At 37.7% G+C, this 19,456-nt stretch overlaps 1 protein-coding gene across 1 annotated transcript; it reads left to right on the forward strand.

The window, feature by feature from the left end:
- The first annotated feature begins 18,563 nt into the window (after window positions 1-18,563).
- On the forward strand, window positions 18,564-18,981 carry LOC133044229 (small nuclear ribonucleoprotein G-like). The gene has a single exon (XM_061125665.1). The coding sequence runs from the start codon at window positions 18,629-18,631 to the stop codon at window positions 18,857-18,859; it is 231 nt and encodes a 76-aa protein (XP_060981648.1). The 5' UTR covers window positions 18,564-18,628; the 3' UTR covers window positions 18,860-18,981.
- The last annotated feature ends 475 nt before the right edge of the window (window positions 18,982-19,456 follow it).

The raw sequence follows: 19,456 nt of genomic DNA on the forward strand, positions 1-19,456 counted from the left end.
AGTTCTTCTTCACTTTCTGCCATAAGGGTGCTGTCATCTGTGTATCAGGTTATTGATATTTTTCCCAGTAATCTTGATTCCAGCTTGTGCTTCATCCAGCCCAGCATTTCTCATGATGTACTCTGCATAGAAGTTAAACAAGCAGGGTGACAATATACAGCCTTGATGTTCTCCTTTCCCAGTTTGGAACCAGTCCACTGTTCCATGTTCGGTTCTAACTGTTGCTCCTTGACCTGCATACAGATTTCTCAAGAGGCAGGTAAGGTGGTTTGGTGTCCCCATCTCTTGAAGAATTTTCCACAATATATTGTGATCCACACAGTCAAAGGCTTTGCCATAGTCAATAAAGCAGAAGTAGATGTTTTTCTGGAACTCTCTTGCTTTTTCTATGATCCAATGGGTGTTGGCAATTTGATCTCTGGTTCCTCTGCCTTTTCTAAATCCAACTGAACATCTGGAGGTTCTCAGTTCACATACTATTGAAGCCTCGCTTGGAGAATTTTGAGCATTACTTTGCGTAGCCCTAAGCACTATTAATTTCACTGTATTGTCAGTACTAACCTTCCTGTCCATCTCCTCTCTATAAGAACAAGGATTGTGTCTCTCACCCATGGAGACCCAGTAGATAGAGAAGCTGTGCATGCAATATACTGGGCATTCTATAAGAATTTGTTTAATAAATATATGTATGAATGTAAAGTAATTAATTAATAACTGCTCAGCTATGGAAAGTCATAGGCAAATAAATGTTTTAAAAATAAAATGTAATTTTTACCAATTTACATGAGAAAAGATAGTGATATTTATAAGACCTGTAGTAACTTGAACTACTGAGGATTTCTTGATCTAAGAATAGTACATTCTAGGCTTCCTACCACTGACCAGGTCTGGCAGCTGTTTATTAGGTTGGCACATAATATGCTTTAAAGGGATGATTTTCTCTCTGCTGTTGAAGTTGAGCAACAAACAATGTATTGATAATTTGTTGTAGTATTTTTAGAGAAAATTTTAAAATTTAGGATTAGTTTACCATTACAGTTTTTTCTTGCTTGACTGTTTCCCTTTAATTCTATGTTTTCTCACTTTTCTGATCAAACATATTCTTGGTAACTTGGGGAAAGGCTTAGAAAGCTAAAATTTTTCTACAAACAAAAGGCAAGGAGAGGACCTAAGAGGGTCTGACCCAGGAGGGCTCAATAGGGTCCTGCTTGGTTACACTTTGTCATGTTCTTTCTTGTCTTCTTTTAATTAGAGAATTAAAATATTATAGATAAAACTGAAGTCTTGTTGAACTATCCTTTTCAATTCTCTAGATCATTCCCACCTCCCCAGATAAAACAGCTGCTATATTTTGGTGTATAATCCTAGTCTTGTAATTAACCTTTTAGGATTTAGCATCCCAGTTATATTAGCCTGAATAAGTAGGTTTCCCTCTTTCTTCTCTAAAACAGTTTGGGGAAAAAGACAACACCTTTCTTTTTTGTTAAGTTTAAAACAACCAGTCCATTAAACTCTATGGACCTGGTGACCTTTTTGGAGTGTCAGAGGAAATATCTGACACTAATTTCATGATTTTTAATGGTTAAACATCCTATTTCTTAGAAAATAAATTTTCTATTTCTTCTTAAGTCAATCCTGGCAATTTATTATATTAATCAAAAATTGTCCATAATCTTTTTGTAATTTTATTAGTATCACTTATGGTTGTGTTCTAGATTTTTCTCAGTTCTCTCTGATTTATTGTTATGCTTCTATCTTTTCAAACTTTTTAACAAAAGTAGAAGAAATAATCCATCTGAACCACCAGGGAAGCCCCAACAAACTCTTAGTTTTAGTAATTATATTTTTGCCAGTCTTGTCACATTTATCATTATCCCTCTCATTTTTCCTCTATTTTCTTTCCTTCTTTCCTTATGTCTTCCAGGTATGTTAGTGGAAATTCTGGAAGTTGTGACCATTTCATATGCATGTTTAATTGATAACACTGTCTTTTTTTTTTTTCACCCATTAACCACATCTTTATCATACCTAACAAAGTGAATAACAATTCCTGATATTTTCTTGTTTCTTGTTGAATTATTGTCATCACTTCTAGGTCTCTTTGTTCCTACTATTATTTAATTTTGCTTTTTTTCCCCCCTTATTAATGGGCCTTGTCATTTTATTAATTTGTTTCTTATTTGATTAAACTCTCCTTTAACATTTACTTCTTACTTCTTTCTACTTCTCTTTTGATTTATTCCTTGTCTTGTTTCTAGCTTCCTTATTTAAATTCCTAAGATTCTTTTCTTTCCCTTGATGCTGCTGCTGCTGCTAAGTCGCTCAGTCATGTCCGACTCTTAGCGACCCCATGGACTGCAGCCTACCAGGCTCCTCCATCCGTGGGATTTTTCCAGGCAAGAGTACGGGAGTGGGGTGCCATTGCCTTCTCCATTCTTTCCCTTACTTGTTTTCAAATATATGAATGTGAGTCTATAAATCTCCTAAATTCTAATTTAACTGCTCTCTGTATGTTTCAGTATGATATCACTCATGATACTATTGGTCAGTTGTAAAATTTTATCTTTCTCATTAGAATTTCCTCTTTACCCACAAATTATTTTGAAGTGAGTTATTCTTGTATCAACTATATGGATATTTTGGTTCTTTTCTATTGTTTCTGTTTAATTTTATTTAATTATTACTATGAATTCTAATAATTTTGATGACTGTCTATGAGTTTAATAGGAGAAAATTTCATGTAACTGTTTTCCGTGTGCTTAAAAAGAATGTATATTGTCTGATTTTTAAAAATAACATTTAATATATATCTGCTAAGTCATCTTGCTATATTTATTTCTCAAACCCCCAATAACATAAATAATTTTCAGTTACTTAATCTGTTTCTGATCAAGATATGTTAAAATATATCATAATAATGGTAGGTTTGCATTTCCTACATTGTAACACTTTTAAGGTTTATATGTTTTTGAACCTTTCTTGTTTTATTATTACAATTCGAGGGAGTTTTATAAGCTTAGGTAAGTTCAGTCATTCAGTCGTGTCCGACTCTTTACAACCCTATGGACTGCAGCACTCCAGGCTTCCCTGTCGAACACCAACTCCCAGAGCTTGCTCAAACTCATGTCCATGGAGTCAGTAATGCCATTCAACCATCTCAGCCTCTGTCGTCCCCTTCTCCTCCTGCCTTCAATCTTTCCCAGCATCAGGGTCTTTTTCAATGAGTCTGTTCTTCACATCAGGTAGCCAAAGTATTGGAGTTTCAGCTTCAGCATCAGTCCTTTGAATTCCTTTAGGATTGATTGGTTTGATTTCCTTGCTGTCCAAGGGATTCTCAAGAGTCTTCTCCAACACCACATTTCAAAAGCATCAACTCTTCGGCACTCATCTTTCTTTATGGTCCAACTCTCACATCTGTACATGACTGCTGGAAAATCCTTAGCTTTGACTATGTGGAACTTTGTCAGTCAAGTAATGTCTCCGATTTTTAATAAACTGTCTAGGTAGATCATATCTTTCCTTCCAAGGAGCAAGTGATTTTTAATTTCATGGCTGCATCTGCAGTGATTTTAGAACCCAAGAATATGAAGTCTGTCACTGTTTCCATTGTTTCCCCATCTATTTGCCGTGAAGTGGTGGGGCCAGATACCATGATCTATGTTTTTTGAATATTGAGTTTTAAGCCAGTTTTTTCACTCTCCTCTTTCATTTTCATCAAGAGGCTCTTTAGATCCTCTTCACTTTCTGCCATATGGGTGGTGTCATATGCATATCTGAGATTATTGATATTTCTCTCAGCAATCTTCATTCCAGCTTGTGCTCCATCCATTCCAGCATTTCCCATATAACCACTCTACATATAAGTTAAATAAGCAGGGTGACAATATACAGCCTTGACATACTTCTTTCCCAATTTGGAAACAGTCTGTTGTTCCATGTCAGTTTCTTTTCTTTTCTTTTTTCTAACTGTTGCTTCTTGACCTGCATACAGATTTCTCAGAAGGCAGGTAAGGTGGTGTGTTATTCCCATCTATTGAAGAATTTTCTATAGTTTGTTGTGATCCACACAGTCAAAGGTTTTGCCTTAGTCAATGAAGTAGAAATAGATGTTTTTCTGGAATTCTCTTGCTTTTACTATGATCCAGTGGATGCTGGCAATTTGATCTCTGGTTTCTCTGCCTTTTCTAAATCCAACGTGAACATCTGGAAGTTCTCAGTTTACATACTGTTGAAGGCTCTCTTGGAGAATTTTGAGCATTACTTTACTAGTGTATGAGATGAATGCAAATTGTGTGGTAGTTTGAACATTCTTTGTCATTGTCTTTTCTTGGGATTGGAATGAAAACTGACTTTTTCCAGTCCTGGGCCACTGCCAAGTTTTCCAAATTTGCTGGCATATTGAGTTCAGCACTTTCACAGCATCATCTTTTAGGGTTTGAAATAGCTCAACTGGATTTCCATCACCTCCTCTAGCTTTGTTCATAGTGATGCTTCCTAAGACCCATTTGAATTCACATTCCAGGATGTCTGGCTCTAGGTGACTGATCACACCATCATGGTTATATGAGTCACTAAGATCTTTTTCATATAGATCTTCTGCATATTCTTGCCATCTCTTCTGAATATCTTCTGCTTCTGTTCAGTCCATACCTTTTCTGTCCTTTATTGTTCCCATCTTTGCATAAAATGTTCTCTTGGCACCTCTAATTTTCCTGAAGAGATCTCTAGTCTTGCATTCTACTGTCTCCCTTTATTTCTTCACAGTGATCACTTAGGAAGGCTTTCTTATCTTTTCTTGCTATTCTTTGGAACTCTGCGTTCAGATGGATATATCTTTCTTTTTCTCCTTTGCCTTTCACTTTTCTTTTCTCAGTTCTTTGTAGGCCTCCTCAGACAATTATTTTGCCTTTTTGCATTTTTTTCTTCTTGGGGATGGTTTTGACCACCACCTCTTATACAATGTTACAAACTTCTATCCATCGTTCTTCAGGCACTCTAGTTATCAGATCTAATCCCTTGAATCTATTTGTCACTCCCACTGTATAATCATAAGGGATTTGATTTAGGTCATACCAGAATGACCTAGTGGTTTTCCCTACTTTCTTCAATTTAAGTCTGAATTTTGAAATAAGGAGTTCATGATCTGAGCCACAGTCAGCACTTGGTCTTTTTTTCACTGACTGTATTGAACTTCATGATCTTTGGCTGCAAAGAACATAATCAATCTGATTTTGGTACTAATCATCAGGGGTATTAACTGTCACCACTTGGTGATGTCCATGAGTACAGTCATCTCTTGCATTGTTTGAAGACAGTTTTTGATATGACCAGTGAGTTCTCTTAGCAAGACTCTGTTAGCCTTTGCCCTGATCCATTTTGTACTCCAAGGCCAAACTTGTCTGTTCCTCCAGGTATCCCTTGACTTCCTCCTTTTGAATTCCAGTCCTTTATGATGAAAAGGACATCTTTATTTGGTTTTAGTTCTAGAAGGTCTTGTAGGTCATCATAGAACTGTTCAACTTCAGCTTCTTCAGCATTTGTGATTGGGGCATAGATTTGGATTACTGTGGTATTGAATGGTTTGCCTTTGAAACGAACAGAAATCATTCTGTTGCTTTTGAGATTATACCCAAGTACTACAATTTGGACTCTTTTGTTGACCATGATGGCTACTCCATTTCTTCTAAGGGATTCTTGCCCACAGTGGTAGATATAATGGTCATCTGAATTCAATTCACCCATTCTAGTCCATTTTAGTTCACTGATTCCTAAAAAATCAATGTTCACTCTTGCCATCTCCTGTTGACCACTTCCAATTTACCTTGATTCATGGACCTACATTCCAGGTTCCTATGCAATATTATTCTTTACAGCATCAGAATTTACTTCCATCACCAACCACATCCACAACCGGGGGCTGTTTTTGCTTTGACACAGCCTCTTCATTCTATCTGAAGCTATTTCTCCTCTCTTCTCCAGTAGCATATTGGGCACCTACCAACCTGGGAAGTTTGTCTTTCAGTGTTATATATATATATATATATTTTTTTTTTTTTTTGCCTTTTCACAACATTCATGGGGTTCTCAAGGCATGAACACTGAAGTGTTTTGCCATTCCCTTCTCCAGTGGACCACATTTTGTCATAACTCTCCACCATGACCTGTCCATCTTAGATGACCCTACATGCCATAGCTCATAGTTTCATTGAGTTAGACAAGGATGTGATACAAGTGATCAGTTTGATTAATTTTCTGATTGTGCTTTTCATTCTGTCTGCCCTCTGATGGATAAGGATAAGGGATTTATAGAAGCTTCCTGATGGGAGGGACTGGTTGTAGGGGAATCTGGGTCTTGCTCTGATGGGCAGGGCCATGCTCACTAAATCTTTAACCCAATTTTCTGTTGATGTGTGAGACTGTGTTCCCTTCCTCTAGTTGGCTTAGGCCAAACTATGGCAGGAATGATGGTGATAATGGTGACCTCTTTCAAAAGGGTCTATGCCAGGACTGTTGTATTCAGTGCCCCCAACCACACGGCAGGCCACTGTTGATCAACGCCTCTGCCAGAGACTCCTGGACACTCACAGGCAAGTCTGGCTCAGTCTCTTGTGAGGTAACTGTTCCTTTCTCCTGGGTCCTGGTCCACACAAGGTTTTTTTTTGTGTGTGTGTGTGCTCTCCAAGAGTCTGTTTCTCCAGTTCTGTGGACATTCTGTAATCAAATCCCACTGGTCTTCAAATTCCCTGGGGGTTCTCAGTCCCTTTGGCAGATCCCCAGGTTGGGAAATCTGTTGTGGGCCCTAGAACTCTCACAACAGTTCTAGAACTTCTTTGGTATAATTATTCTCCAGTTTGTGGGTTGTCTGCTTGGAGGCTCTGTGGTGGGGCTCACACACTGCCCTCCCCAGGTCTGCTGCAGCCAGAGCCCCTGTCCCCTCAGCAAGCCACTACTGACCTGCGGTTCTGCAGGAGACACTCAAACACTCTGAGGCAGGTCTGACTCAGTCTCTTGTGAGGTCCCTGGTTCCTGGTGCACAAAAGGTTTCCTTTGAGTCCTCTGAGCATCTTTAGTGGGCATGGGGCTTGATTCTAAATGCAATTTCGCCTCTCCTACTGTTTTATTGGGGCTGTCCTTTGCCCTTGGACATGTGGTATCTTTTTGTGTGTGGGGGGGATCCATCATTCTCCTGTCAATGGTTGTTCAGTGATTAGTTGTAAATTTGGAGTTCTCACAGGAAAAGATGAGTGCACGTTCTTCTAATCCCCATCTTGTGTTAGCTGATTTAAGACTACTTTTCTTCTTGTTCCTCAGTGCTTTTAATTTTATATCCTATATTATCTATTTTAAATAATGCTGTAATAGTTTCTGTGCTTTGATGAGTACTCACCTGGTAACGTTTATATTTCTTTATTTCCAACATTTCTATATAATTTTGTTTTATATGTGTTTCTCTAAATTGCATATAGCTAAATTTTAAAAATTTAGTCTATCTTTGAATAGATAGGTTCAACTTATATATCTGAGATTATTCTGAAATACTTGTAACATTTTTATATGTTCCACATTTTCCCTTTTTTCCCTTTCTTGCTTGTTTATATAAGGTTGTTCTGTTTTTGCTTTTATTTTTCCCTCTATTGACTTGGAAATTCTATCTTCCATTTTTATTCTTTGAAAGATTAACCCAATAATCTAAATACATATTTAGACACACATTTTCTATTAAAACCTAAAGTTACTCAACATCTCAATCTTCCTTCTAAATAAGAAAAGAACATTATAGTTCCTCTCATTCCCTCTGATATCCTCTAGCATCCAGGTAATAATTATTTTCTTTAGTTCTCTGTTTTAATGTCAACAGTACTGTTCTTATTGTCATTACTATTATTTATACAACCAACACTTACTTACATTTATTAAGATATTTTCCAGATTATAGGCACACCTAGTATTCTTGCATTACACTTCATCCTTCGCTTCTCTTCTTGCTGAAATTCATCTTTGAATAATTCTTCCAATAAGAGTCAGTTTCAATATTGAATTTTTTTCATTAACAATTCTTTTCTGAAATAGCAATCTTTCTTGGTCCTCATATACCTAAAGTGTGCTTTCTTTAAACTTCCCTCTTAAATGATCTTTTTGCTGAGTATCAAATTTTATATTTACATTTATTTTTTCTTAGTGCTTTAAAACAATAACTGCATTGTTGTCTGGCTTCTATTGCTATGACTGAGGAGTAGGCTATTGATCTGCTTGATATATCCTGCAGGTAGTCTGAAATCTTCCATATTTCTTTTACATTTTTTACATGTCATTGTCTTTGCATTATGGGAGATTTCTTCTGTTCTGTCTTCCAATTCATAAAGTCCCTCTTTCATTCTTTAAAAGCTATTATTTAAGCCATCCATTATATTTTTAAGTTTTGTGACCACACTTTATTTCCAAGATTACCAATAAATTCATTTTCATGCTACTTTCATGCCGCTTTCATAAATTCCTAATCTTGTTTTACGGATGATGATTTTGCTTTTCAGGGATTATTGCTTGGGGCAGCGGGGTTGGTTGGTTGATCTGGGGGACAGTTTTCAGCTTTAAGGCCCTTCCAGAACATTTTGTTAGTTTTCTTTTTTTGGTTGTGAATTTTTTTTACTTATGGATTTTATTGACGACTTTTTATGATACCAAGTGTCCTTGTGTTCTTTTTGCTTGAGAGAATATCTTCAGTGCAGAGTTCCTTCTATGTTTGGCTTGCATGTAAGGCAGAGTCATCCTTGCTTCACCAGTTCTCTGGCCTCAAACCAAGTCACATATTGCAATCTTGTCTTGGGATTCTCACTTATTCAGGTGGTCGAGTTACAGCCACTCTATGTTATTCAAGCTCAAATTCCAGTCTCACACAGAAACCTGTTTCAACTACCAGATTTTGACAGAAGTAAGTTTCAGATGGGTAAGTAAATGCATTTCCTTTGTCTTTCAACACAGAACACAGATGATATTTGAGAGCAAAGCAAATAATACTTGTTCCCTATAGTGAAGAAGAAAACTTCATCCTCATCATGACAGAGGCATATTTAGCTCTTGCTCTTATAAAGACATTGAAGTCTTCATCCTCTTTCCAGTCCCAGCTTCCTGAAAACTATGTACCTTCAGGCTCTGATTACCTTTGTAGCTTCCTTCTTTATCATGGATAGAGAAACCTGTATGCAGGTCAGGAAGCAACAGTTAGAACTGGACATGGAACAAGACTGGTTCCAAATAGGAAAAGGAGTACATCAAGGCTGTATATTGTCACCCTGCTTATTTAACTTATATGCAGAATACATCATGAGAAACACTGGGCTGGAAGAAGCACAAGCTGGAATCAAGATTGCCAGGAGAAATATCAATAACCTCAGATATGCAGTTGACACCACACTTATGGCAGAAAGTGAAGAGGAACTAAAAAGCCTCTCGATGAAAGTGAAAGAGGAGAGTGAAAAAGTTGGCTTAAAGCTTAACATTCAGAAACCTAAGATCGTGGCATCTGGTCCCATCACCTCATGGGAAATAGATGGGGAGACAGTGGAAACAGTGTCAGACTTTATTTTGGGGGGCTCCAAAATCACTGCAGATGGTGATTGCAGCCATGAAATTAAAAGATGCTTACTCCTTGGAAGGAAAGTTATGAGAAATCTAGATAGCATATTAAAAAGCAGAGACATTACTTTGCCAACAAAGGTCTGTCTAGTCAAGGCTATGGTTTTTCCAGTAGTCATATATGGTTGTGAGAGTTGGACTGTGAAGAAAGCTGAGTGCCGAAAAATTGATGCTTTTGAACTGTGGTGTTGGAGAAGACTCTTGAGAGTCCCTTGGACTGCAAGGAGATCCAACCAGTCCATCCTAAAGGAGATCAGTCCTGGGTGTTCATTGGAAGGACTGATGCTGAAGCTGAAACTCCAGTACTTTGGCCACCTCATGTGAAGAGTTGACTCATTGGAAATGACCCTGATGCTGGGAGGGATTGGGGGCAGGAGGAGGAGGGGACGACATAGGATGAGATGGCTGGAGGCATCACCGACTCGATGGGCATGAGTTTGAGTCAACCCCAGGAGTTGGTGATGGACAGGGAGGCCTGACGTGCTACAGTTCATGGGCTCATAAAGAGTCGGACACAACTGAGCAACTGAACTGAACTGAACACATATATATGACAATATTTTGTCCCTCATTCCTAATCATTTAGAACAGAAGCTGGAGATTTCTGCATGTACTCATTCTGTCATACTGACCCAGAAATTTTGATTCTATTTTTTAAATAAATTATTACTAAACCACAAAAACTAAAATCCTATGAACTTAGTGATCAAGACACTTGATGTAGGGGGTAAGTGAATCATTTTTTTCAGTTCTCTCTTTAGGTTCTATATCATTGTATGGATGACTGTGATAATAACTGTCATCATAGTGACATCCAATATTTTCAAAGTATGTGGCTTCTTTAAAGCACTTGACATGCACAGTTCCTGGAAGAATAAATATAGTTTGTACTTTTGTCTCCATTTTCCAAATGAGGAAAACTAAATGAATCAGACAACTAGTTAAATGACTAACCCAAGATGGAGTCTTACCTTTTACGTATGAAAGCAATATTTAAGGTCAATATTTAAGGACCTGTCCCATATCAAGTGCTCATTTAACTAGATAAATGATTCCCAAACTTTTAGACAAAAAGTTTTCATACCTTCAAATGAATTCATTTAAATTGTTGTGAAAATTAAATCCATTTTTTCAGAGTTGAAGGATTATACTCAAACTAACCATGCAAGTAAAGGAAAAGATTTCTTTTCTTTCCTCCCCTTGCTCAGTAACCACATCTCTCTGGCAGCATCAACTAAGAAAGTCAAGCACCTATATATCTCAGTGACAAATGTCCCTTAGGGCTTCCCAACTGAATCTCCAGATTTAGAGTTGAACAGATTTTTTAATTGCAGATTCACCTTCAATACAAAAACTATGTTACCCTGAACTGACTTTTATGTCTTAGTGTACTTTAGGAAGTAATAAAGTAATTCTGTATTTTCTAGCCAGAGCTGAATCAATATGCTTCCAAACAACTGAATGTAAAACACTGGTAGTCAGCTGTTGAATTCCATGTCCCCTTATTTACTTCCAGTATTTCCTGAAAATGTAGAGGAAAATGTTGATGACTGTTTCAAATTCTCTCAGGAGCTAGTTCCAAGGGCTAGTGGTTCTAGCCATGTTGTTGGTGGCAGTGTTCTTAGAACACTTCCCCTCAAATAGGAGACAGTCAGGGCTTGCTTCATCTGGCATGGGTTTTCTGCAGGAAGAGAGGCACAGATGATCAGAGTTAGACAACTGAGAATTAACTATACTGCCAGCCCCTGGAGAAGGAAATGGAAACCCACTCCAGTATTCTTGCCCAGCAGTCTTACAATCCATGAAGTCAAAAGAGTTGGACATGACTTAGTGACTAAAGAAAGAAAAGATATGAATTCATATTATATTAAATATGATAGCATCAACAAGTATTTGAAAAATTGTAATAAATGTTATGCATTTAGTCCATAGTGACTAAAGAAAGAAAAGAAATGAATTCATATTATATTAAATATGATAGCATCAACAAATATTTGACAAATTGTAATAAATGTTATGCATTTAGTCCATAGTCTATGCTTCATATGAAGAATTCACAAACCTTAGTGGTAACTCCATAGCACCCAGGCTTTGATGCTGTCTACATCATTCATGGAACATCCTCATTCCCTTAAATTTTCATCATCAATATTAAATACATAATGAAACTCTATCTGAACTTCTCAAAGAATTAGAAGAGTCCTGATATGATAGTGATGAAATGTAAGATGGATCATTCAATGGGAATATAGATATATAAATATTTTCTACTAACCTTCTTATAATTCCCATAAGATAATAAAGACAAAATCAAGTTAAGATTTAAAGAAGAAAAACATTAAACAAGAAGGGAGATAAGACAAAAGATATACAATCTATTGTCACACTTTTAAGGCTGATAAGTTTTCAATTCTACTAATTATTAAAAGATGTTAGAGAATTTTTCTTTTCAGTGAAGCCTGTCCCTGAAATCATCACAGAAAGGAAGAGCTTGCTGATACAGGCCAGTATTTCCTTTTGTGAATATAACATGACTATATGGTCTCAGTGTCATATTTTTTAAACTACTTATATATAAATCTTCACAGATTGCAACAAACTATAATTACTAGCTAGAACTATTTCTACACAAATTTTTAAGCAAATGAGTAGCTCTATTATCTATTTAAGAATAAAACTGAGATGAAATGTTTGTATTACTCATTTCAGCTAGCATTATTTTATTTAAATAATACTAACTTTTCCAATTATAAAAGTAATATAGGCATGCTGTGGGCTTCCTTGTTGAATCAGCAGTAAAGAATCTGCCTGCAATCTGGGAGACCCGGGTTCTATCCCTGGGTTGGGAAGGTTCCCCTGGACAAAGGAATGGCTACCCACTCTAGTACTGCCTGGAGAATTCTATGGATAGAAGAGCCTGGTGGGCTACAGTCCATGGGGTCACAAAGAGTCAGACACAATTGAGTGATACAAACACACACACATGCATATTGTAGGAAAAGAGAGAAATGTTAGGAGGAAAAAATTAAGTACAAAATAGCAACTTTAACCACTATCAATATTTTGTGACAGACATAGCGTTCAATCACAGGTTTGATTCCATGGTGTAAGTTCTGAACCCTTATGCGATCTACTTGCTAATTTCCTGGCTTCAGTTGAAGTTCAAGATACAGTAATAGAAATAGCATATCTTCACCTCAATTTAAAAGTTTTCTGGGCTTCTGGATTAAGACAGAAAGATACAACATATGCATATAATTTTGCTGTCTCTCAAAATTCTTCTAAAATGACAGTAGAGGGACTTTTTTAAAGCATAAATCCATAAGGATGATAAGAATCAAAGAGAAGAAAGCAGCAAGTGAGTTTTGGAAGCTGTGGTGCAAAAGGACTGCTGTAGCCAATTTAGCAAAACTAAGAAAGCTGAATCTCAAACTAGTAGTAGGGAAAGCCAAGAGTTCATCTGATTTATACTGTACAGATTGGCGGCAGTGGGGATAGCTAAGATAAGATAACTAGTTCAGAGCCTTTCAAGAAATTGCTAGGTCCCAAAGATCCGCCCCTTCCCTTAACCTTGACACAGCTAATAACTATTCTTCCCCAACCTGAGCAGAGACCACAGTTTTATTCCTTGAAGAGACTCTCTGGACTGGGAAACCAATGGCACAATTAGAGATTGAAGAAGCCTACTGAAAGGGTGGATTTAAATAAACATACATCTGAACAGTGAACCCATATCTCACCCCAGGCGTCTTCCCCTACTCAGGTTCCATTAAGAGTGGAATATAAGCCTTCACATGTAGCTCTGGGCAACGGATTGGAAAAGCCTTCTCTGAGGAATCTGAGCAGCCCAAGGGGAAAAGATACTGACATTGGAATTCCCCCAGTGAAAAGTCCCTAACAGCTCAGCTTACACAGAAGTGCACAATCAACAAGCTTCACCCATGTACTCGGAGAGTCTTAGCAGTTTTTAGTCCTACATACTTAAAGATTATCAGAAAATGTGGAAGTTAAAGTTCAATACAGACAGAAGAAATGCAATCTTAAGTAAACAGAAATTGCACAGGGAATACATTCAAAGAGGAAGTAATTATATTGACTTCCAACTTGTCATCAGCAATATTGGAAGAGAGAAGGCTTTCAATTACTTCAAAGTTCTGAAGAAAAATTGTATCCAACTCAGAATTCTATCCTCAGGCAAGTGAAAAAGTAAAATAAACATGTTTTCAGGGGATTCCCTGGTATCCACTGGTTAGGACTCCGCTTTTTCACTGCTGAAAGCCCTGTATAAAATTTGCTGCAAATGGAAATTCCAGCTTTGTCATGAAACAACCCCTTTAATGGTTTATCTTTTACTCTGTGTAACTCTGTATTTCTTTTCACTAATTGCCTCCATAAAAGTTCTGCATAATGGTGTGTGTTTTGATTTATGAGAATTCTTCTAGCCTTTATTTCATGTGCATTTTTTTCTTACCTTGTTATTCTCCTTGGCAGATGCTTGTATTAATATTTGATCCATGCAAGGGATGTTCAGCCAAAGATAGTCCTCAGTCAGATTGTGGCCTGAGACAGATGGTGAGGCCCAGGCTATGCCTTGGAGAACTCAGATTACATTTCCAGGGTGTTCTCGTATGACAGCTGTGTGCCTTTGATCAAAACACTGAGAAACACAAGCCCTCACGTCCTCCTCAGCACAAAAACAGCCAAGACCTTGTTCTCTTGGACCAAGGAAATGCAATTTCCCCATACATTTTCATATGTAGTAAATACCTACACTTGCAGGGGTGCTGCAGAGATGCAGGATGACACGGGTCAGACAGAAAGAAGACCTAAGCAAGGGAGGAAAGGGACTTCAGGAGGGTGTTTCCCAATGTGCCTGCTATACCATCCATATCGATAATAGTGCTTGGCACATGCTTGGGGATTATTAAATACTAGTTGAATAAATATGCTGATGCTTTGCCTGGCATGTCCTTTGCTTTTCCCAGATTGACACATTTCTGCTTATCCTTAATATCCAGTTTACCGATCTCTTATACAACTTTCTTAGACCCCTTCAAACCCTTTCCTCTATATACATTTGCATTTTGAACAGATTTCTGATGCTTGTTCTTATAATATAGCATTGCAGTTATTTGATTGCCTGTCTATCCTCCTGGTCTTCCCATGTGGCACGAGTAGTAAAGAACCCACCTACCAATGGAGAGGATGTGAGAGAGGTGGGAAGATCCCCTGGAGGAGGACATGGCAACCCACTCCAGTATTTTTGCCTGGAGAATCCCATGGACATAGGAGCCTGGCGGGCTACAGTCCATAGGGTCACAAAGAGTCGGACACGACTAAAGTGACTTAACAAGTCATGCTATCCTCCCTACGAGACTTTTAATTCCTTGAGAGCTTACAGCTTTGAGTTATTTATTTCTGTATTCATGCTGCCTAGCATGGTGTCTGATTATTTATTTATTCTTTATTCAACAGAATTGAAGTGCCCACTATGTTCCAGGCACCAGTATGGCCTTTTGGGATAAAGCAGTGAACAAGACATGAAACTTACATGCCCCCCAGGCTTACATTCCATTAACAGTTGAAGACAATTCAAATCACAGTGATAGGTGCAATGATGACGGTCCTGAGTGCATTATTGGAGAGCATGGGAAGGGCATCATGCTCAAAATTTGAGAGCCTACAAAAGAAGGCTTCCCAGAAAAGCAAAGAATATCTGAAGAATAGATTGAAGTTAGCTAGGAAGTGTTGAAATGAGTGCTTCAAGAAGTACAGCGAGTTTGGGAAATGGAAGAAGGACAAAAGAACAGAATAATAAGAAAGGAAAGGAAAAAAGAAAGGAAGAAACAGATGAAAGAGCAGAAGAGAGGAATGGAAGAAGTGATGAGAGGGGAAAGGAAGGGATGCTATATTATCTTATTTGCTTTGTACTACTTTTTCTTCCAATGGCAGCCACTGGTGGGGATCCAAGGGTGATCCCCACCCTTCTCATTTGGGGGATCTGACTTATCCCCAGTCACAGAATCACAAACAATTTTAGAGTATAAAGGGCTTTCAATACCAAGTTCTATCCCTCTTATTCTACTATTATGAAAACTGAGAACTTCGCTATTGTTCAGTAGCTCAGTCGTGCCCAACTCTTTGCGACCCCATGATCTGCCAGGCTTCTGTGTCCTTCACTATCTCCCAGAGTTTGCTCAAACTCTTGCCTGCTGAGTCGATGATGCCACCCAACCATCTGATCCTCTATTGTCCCCTTCTCCTCCTACCCTCAATCTTTCCCAGCATCAGGGTCTTTTCAAATGAGTTGGCTCTTCACATCAGGTGGCCAAAGTATTGTAGCTTCAGCTTCAGTATCAGTCCTTCCAGTGAATATTCAGAGTTGATTTCCTTTAGGATTGACTGGTTTGATCTCCTCGCTGTCCAAGGGAATTTGAAGAGTCTTCTCCAACACCACAGTTCAAAAGCATCAATTCTTCAGTGCTCAGCCTTTTTTATGGTCCAACTCTCACATCCCTACACAGCTACTGGAAAAACCATAGCTTTGACTAGTCAGACTTTTGTTGGCAAAGTGATGTCTCTTCTTTTTAACATGTTGTCTAGATTGGTCATAGCTTTGCTTCCAAGAATCAAGCGTCTTTTAATTTTCATGGCTGTAGTCATCCTCCACAATGATTTTGGAGCCAAGAAAATAAAGTCTGCCAATGTTTCCATTGTTTCCCCATCTATTTGCCATGAAGTGATGGGATCAAATGCCATCTTAGTTTTTTGAATGCTGAGTTTTAAACCAGCTTTTTCACTCTTCTCTTTAACCTTCATCAAGAGTCTCTTTAGTTCTTCGCTTTCTTCCATTAGGGTAGTGTCATCTGCATATCTGAGGTTATTGATATTTAAATTAATAATAGCAACATTCTGCTTTTATCTCTTATCTCACCCCTATCCAGTTTGAGCCCAATAGCACCATGAAGCAGGATCTTTTTTTTTTTTTTTTTTTTTACATATGAGGAAACTGAGGCTCAAGTGGAATTAGTGGTACAGTTGGAAGCCAAGTCTGGTGTCATATCCATTGCTCATTCCATCACACTTCAATTCCTTTTCCAATGTCACAGTGTCAGGAACAGAGCCAGCAGTAGTCTTGACTCCTTATCCAAAACTCCTTCCAGAAGGCAAGAGTGTCCTGACACCTGATATGGACTGATCACTGCTAATTATCACAGTATGTCCCAATTACAAGAACACTTGTGCTGAATGACTCATTCCCCAATAGCCACAGGGACACTGGAATAATGAGGGTTTACTTCTATACTCACAGAGGTATGTATAAGGAGGTTCACTCAAAATTTTCAAAAATCAAATTTCTGAATGTTATGTACTATGCTTACATTTTGATAAGTTAAAATAATTGCATAATATTTGATACATATGCATAAGCAAAGTGTGAAAGTATGGATGGAATGAATACCAAATTCATAATAATGATTTCCACTAGGAAAGAACAGGAATAAGATAAGAGAAAGTAACATAGCATCTTCAATTTCATTGTGCTTTTTCTTCTTAAAAATTTTTAAAAATCTGAACCCAAAACTTAAAGATATTTTATAATTCTTTGTTCATTTCTGCAACAGATTTATTTTTCAAAGCATTTTAATAAGCCTGAAATTCCACATGTAAGCTTCACATACTTCTTCCACTCCAGACAACATTTCCAGTTTTCTCATCTGTTAAAGAAGAAAAGATACATTAGATTATTTCTAAGAGCCCTTTCAGCCTTGACACTCAAGCTTCCTTCAAAATCTCAAAGGCTTTAAAGAGATTATAGATAAGTAACCTTTTGTTTAAGTAAATTCTGGAAAGGCAGTAAGAATACACTGTCAGCTATTTCAAGGGAATAAGTTCTGAAGCTTTTTTTAACTATGAATGCTTTTTTTCTTTTCATAGTAGCTTTATCCCGGAGGCATTCCCCAAAGGCATTAGTGTCTTATCTATTTATATTCTGGGAACCCTGTCTAAATTAAGCTTCCACACAAGGTTTATGTGGTGATGGGGTCTGGCCATTCTGCTTCTCTCTATATATCTCAAGCCTTGTCATGAAGTTTTATTATCACTAATTCTTGTATCAAAAACTAGGCTTAGTGGTTTGGTGACCAGAAGTTGACCACAAAAGGAGAACTTGTGATCTGATACAGGTTTAATGATAGGACAGAATGTTTGCAATCAGGATGGTCACAGCAAATTTTCAGTCTTGTGGGAGACTGAGTGAATCTGTTAGATTCCAGTTAGGTTGAATGGGTAGAGTGGCAGAACCAAGGGTTTTATACATAATCAAGCTGTTCTTCAAGTGCACACAAGCACTTCCAAAGTAATACTAGGGAGAAGTTTCGACCAAAATAGAACTAGGAAAACATCAGCAAAAAGACTGATAATGAGTATTTAATATATTTCGTTACAGAACTAAGAATTAAACAAGGGTTAATAAATATGTAGAAAAATAGTATGTGGGCAAAATTTGCAATAGTCAAAACATGGAAACAACTCGTGTCCATCAATGGATGATTGGATACAGAAGAGAAGATATGGTACATACTGATATATACAATGGAATACTACTCAATCATAAAAGGGAGGAAATGTGGCCATTTGTTACAATATGGATGGACTGTAATGGCAATATATTAAATGAAAGACAGAGAAAGACAAATATTATCCCACTTACATGTGAAATCTGAATAAAACAAACTCATAATACAAAAGAACAGACTGGTGGTTGCCAAAGGCAGGGGATGAAAGGTGGGAAAAATTGGGTGAAGCAGGTCAAAATTAACAAACTTCCAGTAAAAAAAAAAAAAAAAAATAAGTCTTGGGGCTATAATGTGTATCGTGGTGACTCTAGTTAATAATGTGTGTGGGAGACGCAAAGCCCCGGACCTGCCACCGAAGCGTGAGGGACCACTCGAATTCCGTTTGGAGGCTTCTTTGGGCTCGCAGAGTAGACATCATGAGCAAAGCACACCCTCCCGAGCTGAAGAAATTTATGGACAAGAAGTTATCATTGAAATTAAATGGTGGCAGACATGTCCAAGGAATATTGTGGGGATTTGATCCCTTTATGAATCTTGTGATAGATGAATGTGTGGAGATGGCAACTAGTGGACAACAGAACAATACTGGAATGGTGGTAACACGAGGAAATAGTATCATCGTGTTAGAAGCCTTGGAACGAGTATGAGCAACAGCCGTGTTCACCAGAGAAATCAACTGCTTCCATGTGTCCCCTTCTCCACATTTTACTACCAGAAAAATTGGGTTGTGTACATTTTCTTACTGAACTTTTTTGTTAAATAAACTTTTGTAATAAAAAAAACAATAGTGTGTGTGTGTGTGTGTGTGTGTGTGTGTGTGTGTGTGTGTGCGCGCTCAGTCATGTCTGACTCTTTGCAACCCATGGACTGTAGCCCACCAGGCTCCTCTGTCCATGGAATTTTCCAGGCAAGAAAACTGGAGTGGGTTGTCATTCCCCTGTCAGGGGATCTTTCTGACCCAGGGATCAAACCTGAGTCTCCTGCATCACCTTCTTTTGCAGACATATTCTTTACACTAGTGCCACCAATTAAGTTGTTAATAATACTATTCTGGATATTTTAAAGTTTCTAAAAGAGGAAATGTTAAAAGTTTTCATCACAAGAAAAAAATTGTAACTGTGTGGTGATGAATGTCACCTAGATTTATTATGGTGATCATTTCACAGTATTTACAAGTATTGAATCATTATGATATACACCTGAAACTAATACATTATATGTAAATTTATCTCAATTTTAAAAAG

Source organism: Dama dama, chromosome 1 (assembly GCF_033118175.1).
Source record: "Dama dama isolate Ldn47 chromosome 1, ASM3311817v1, whole genome shotgun sequence".
NCBI classification, from domain to species: Eukaryota; Metazoa; Chordata; class Mammalia; order Artiodactyla; family Cervidae; genus Dama; species Dama dama.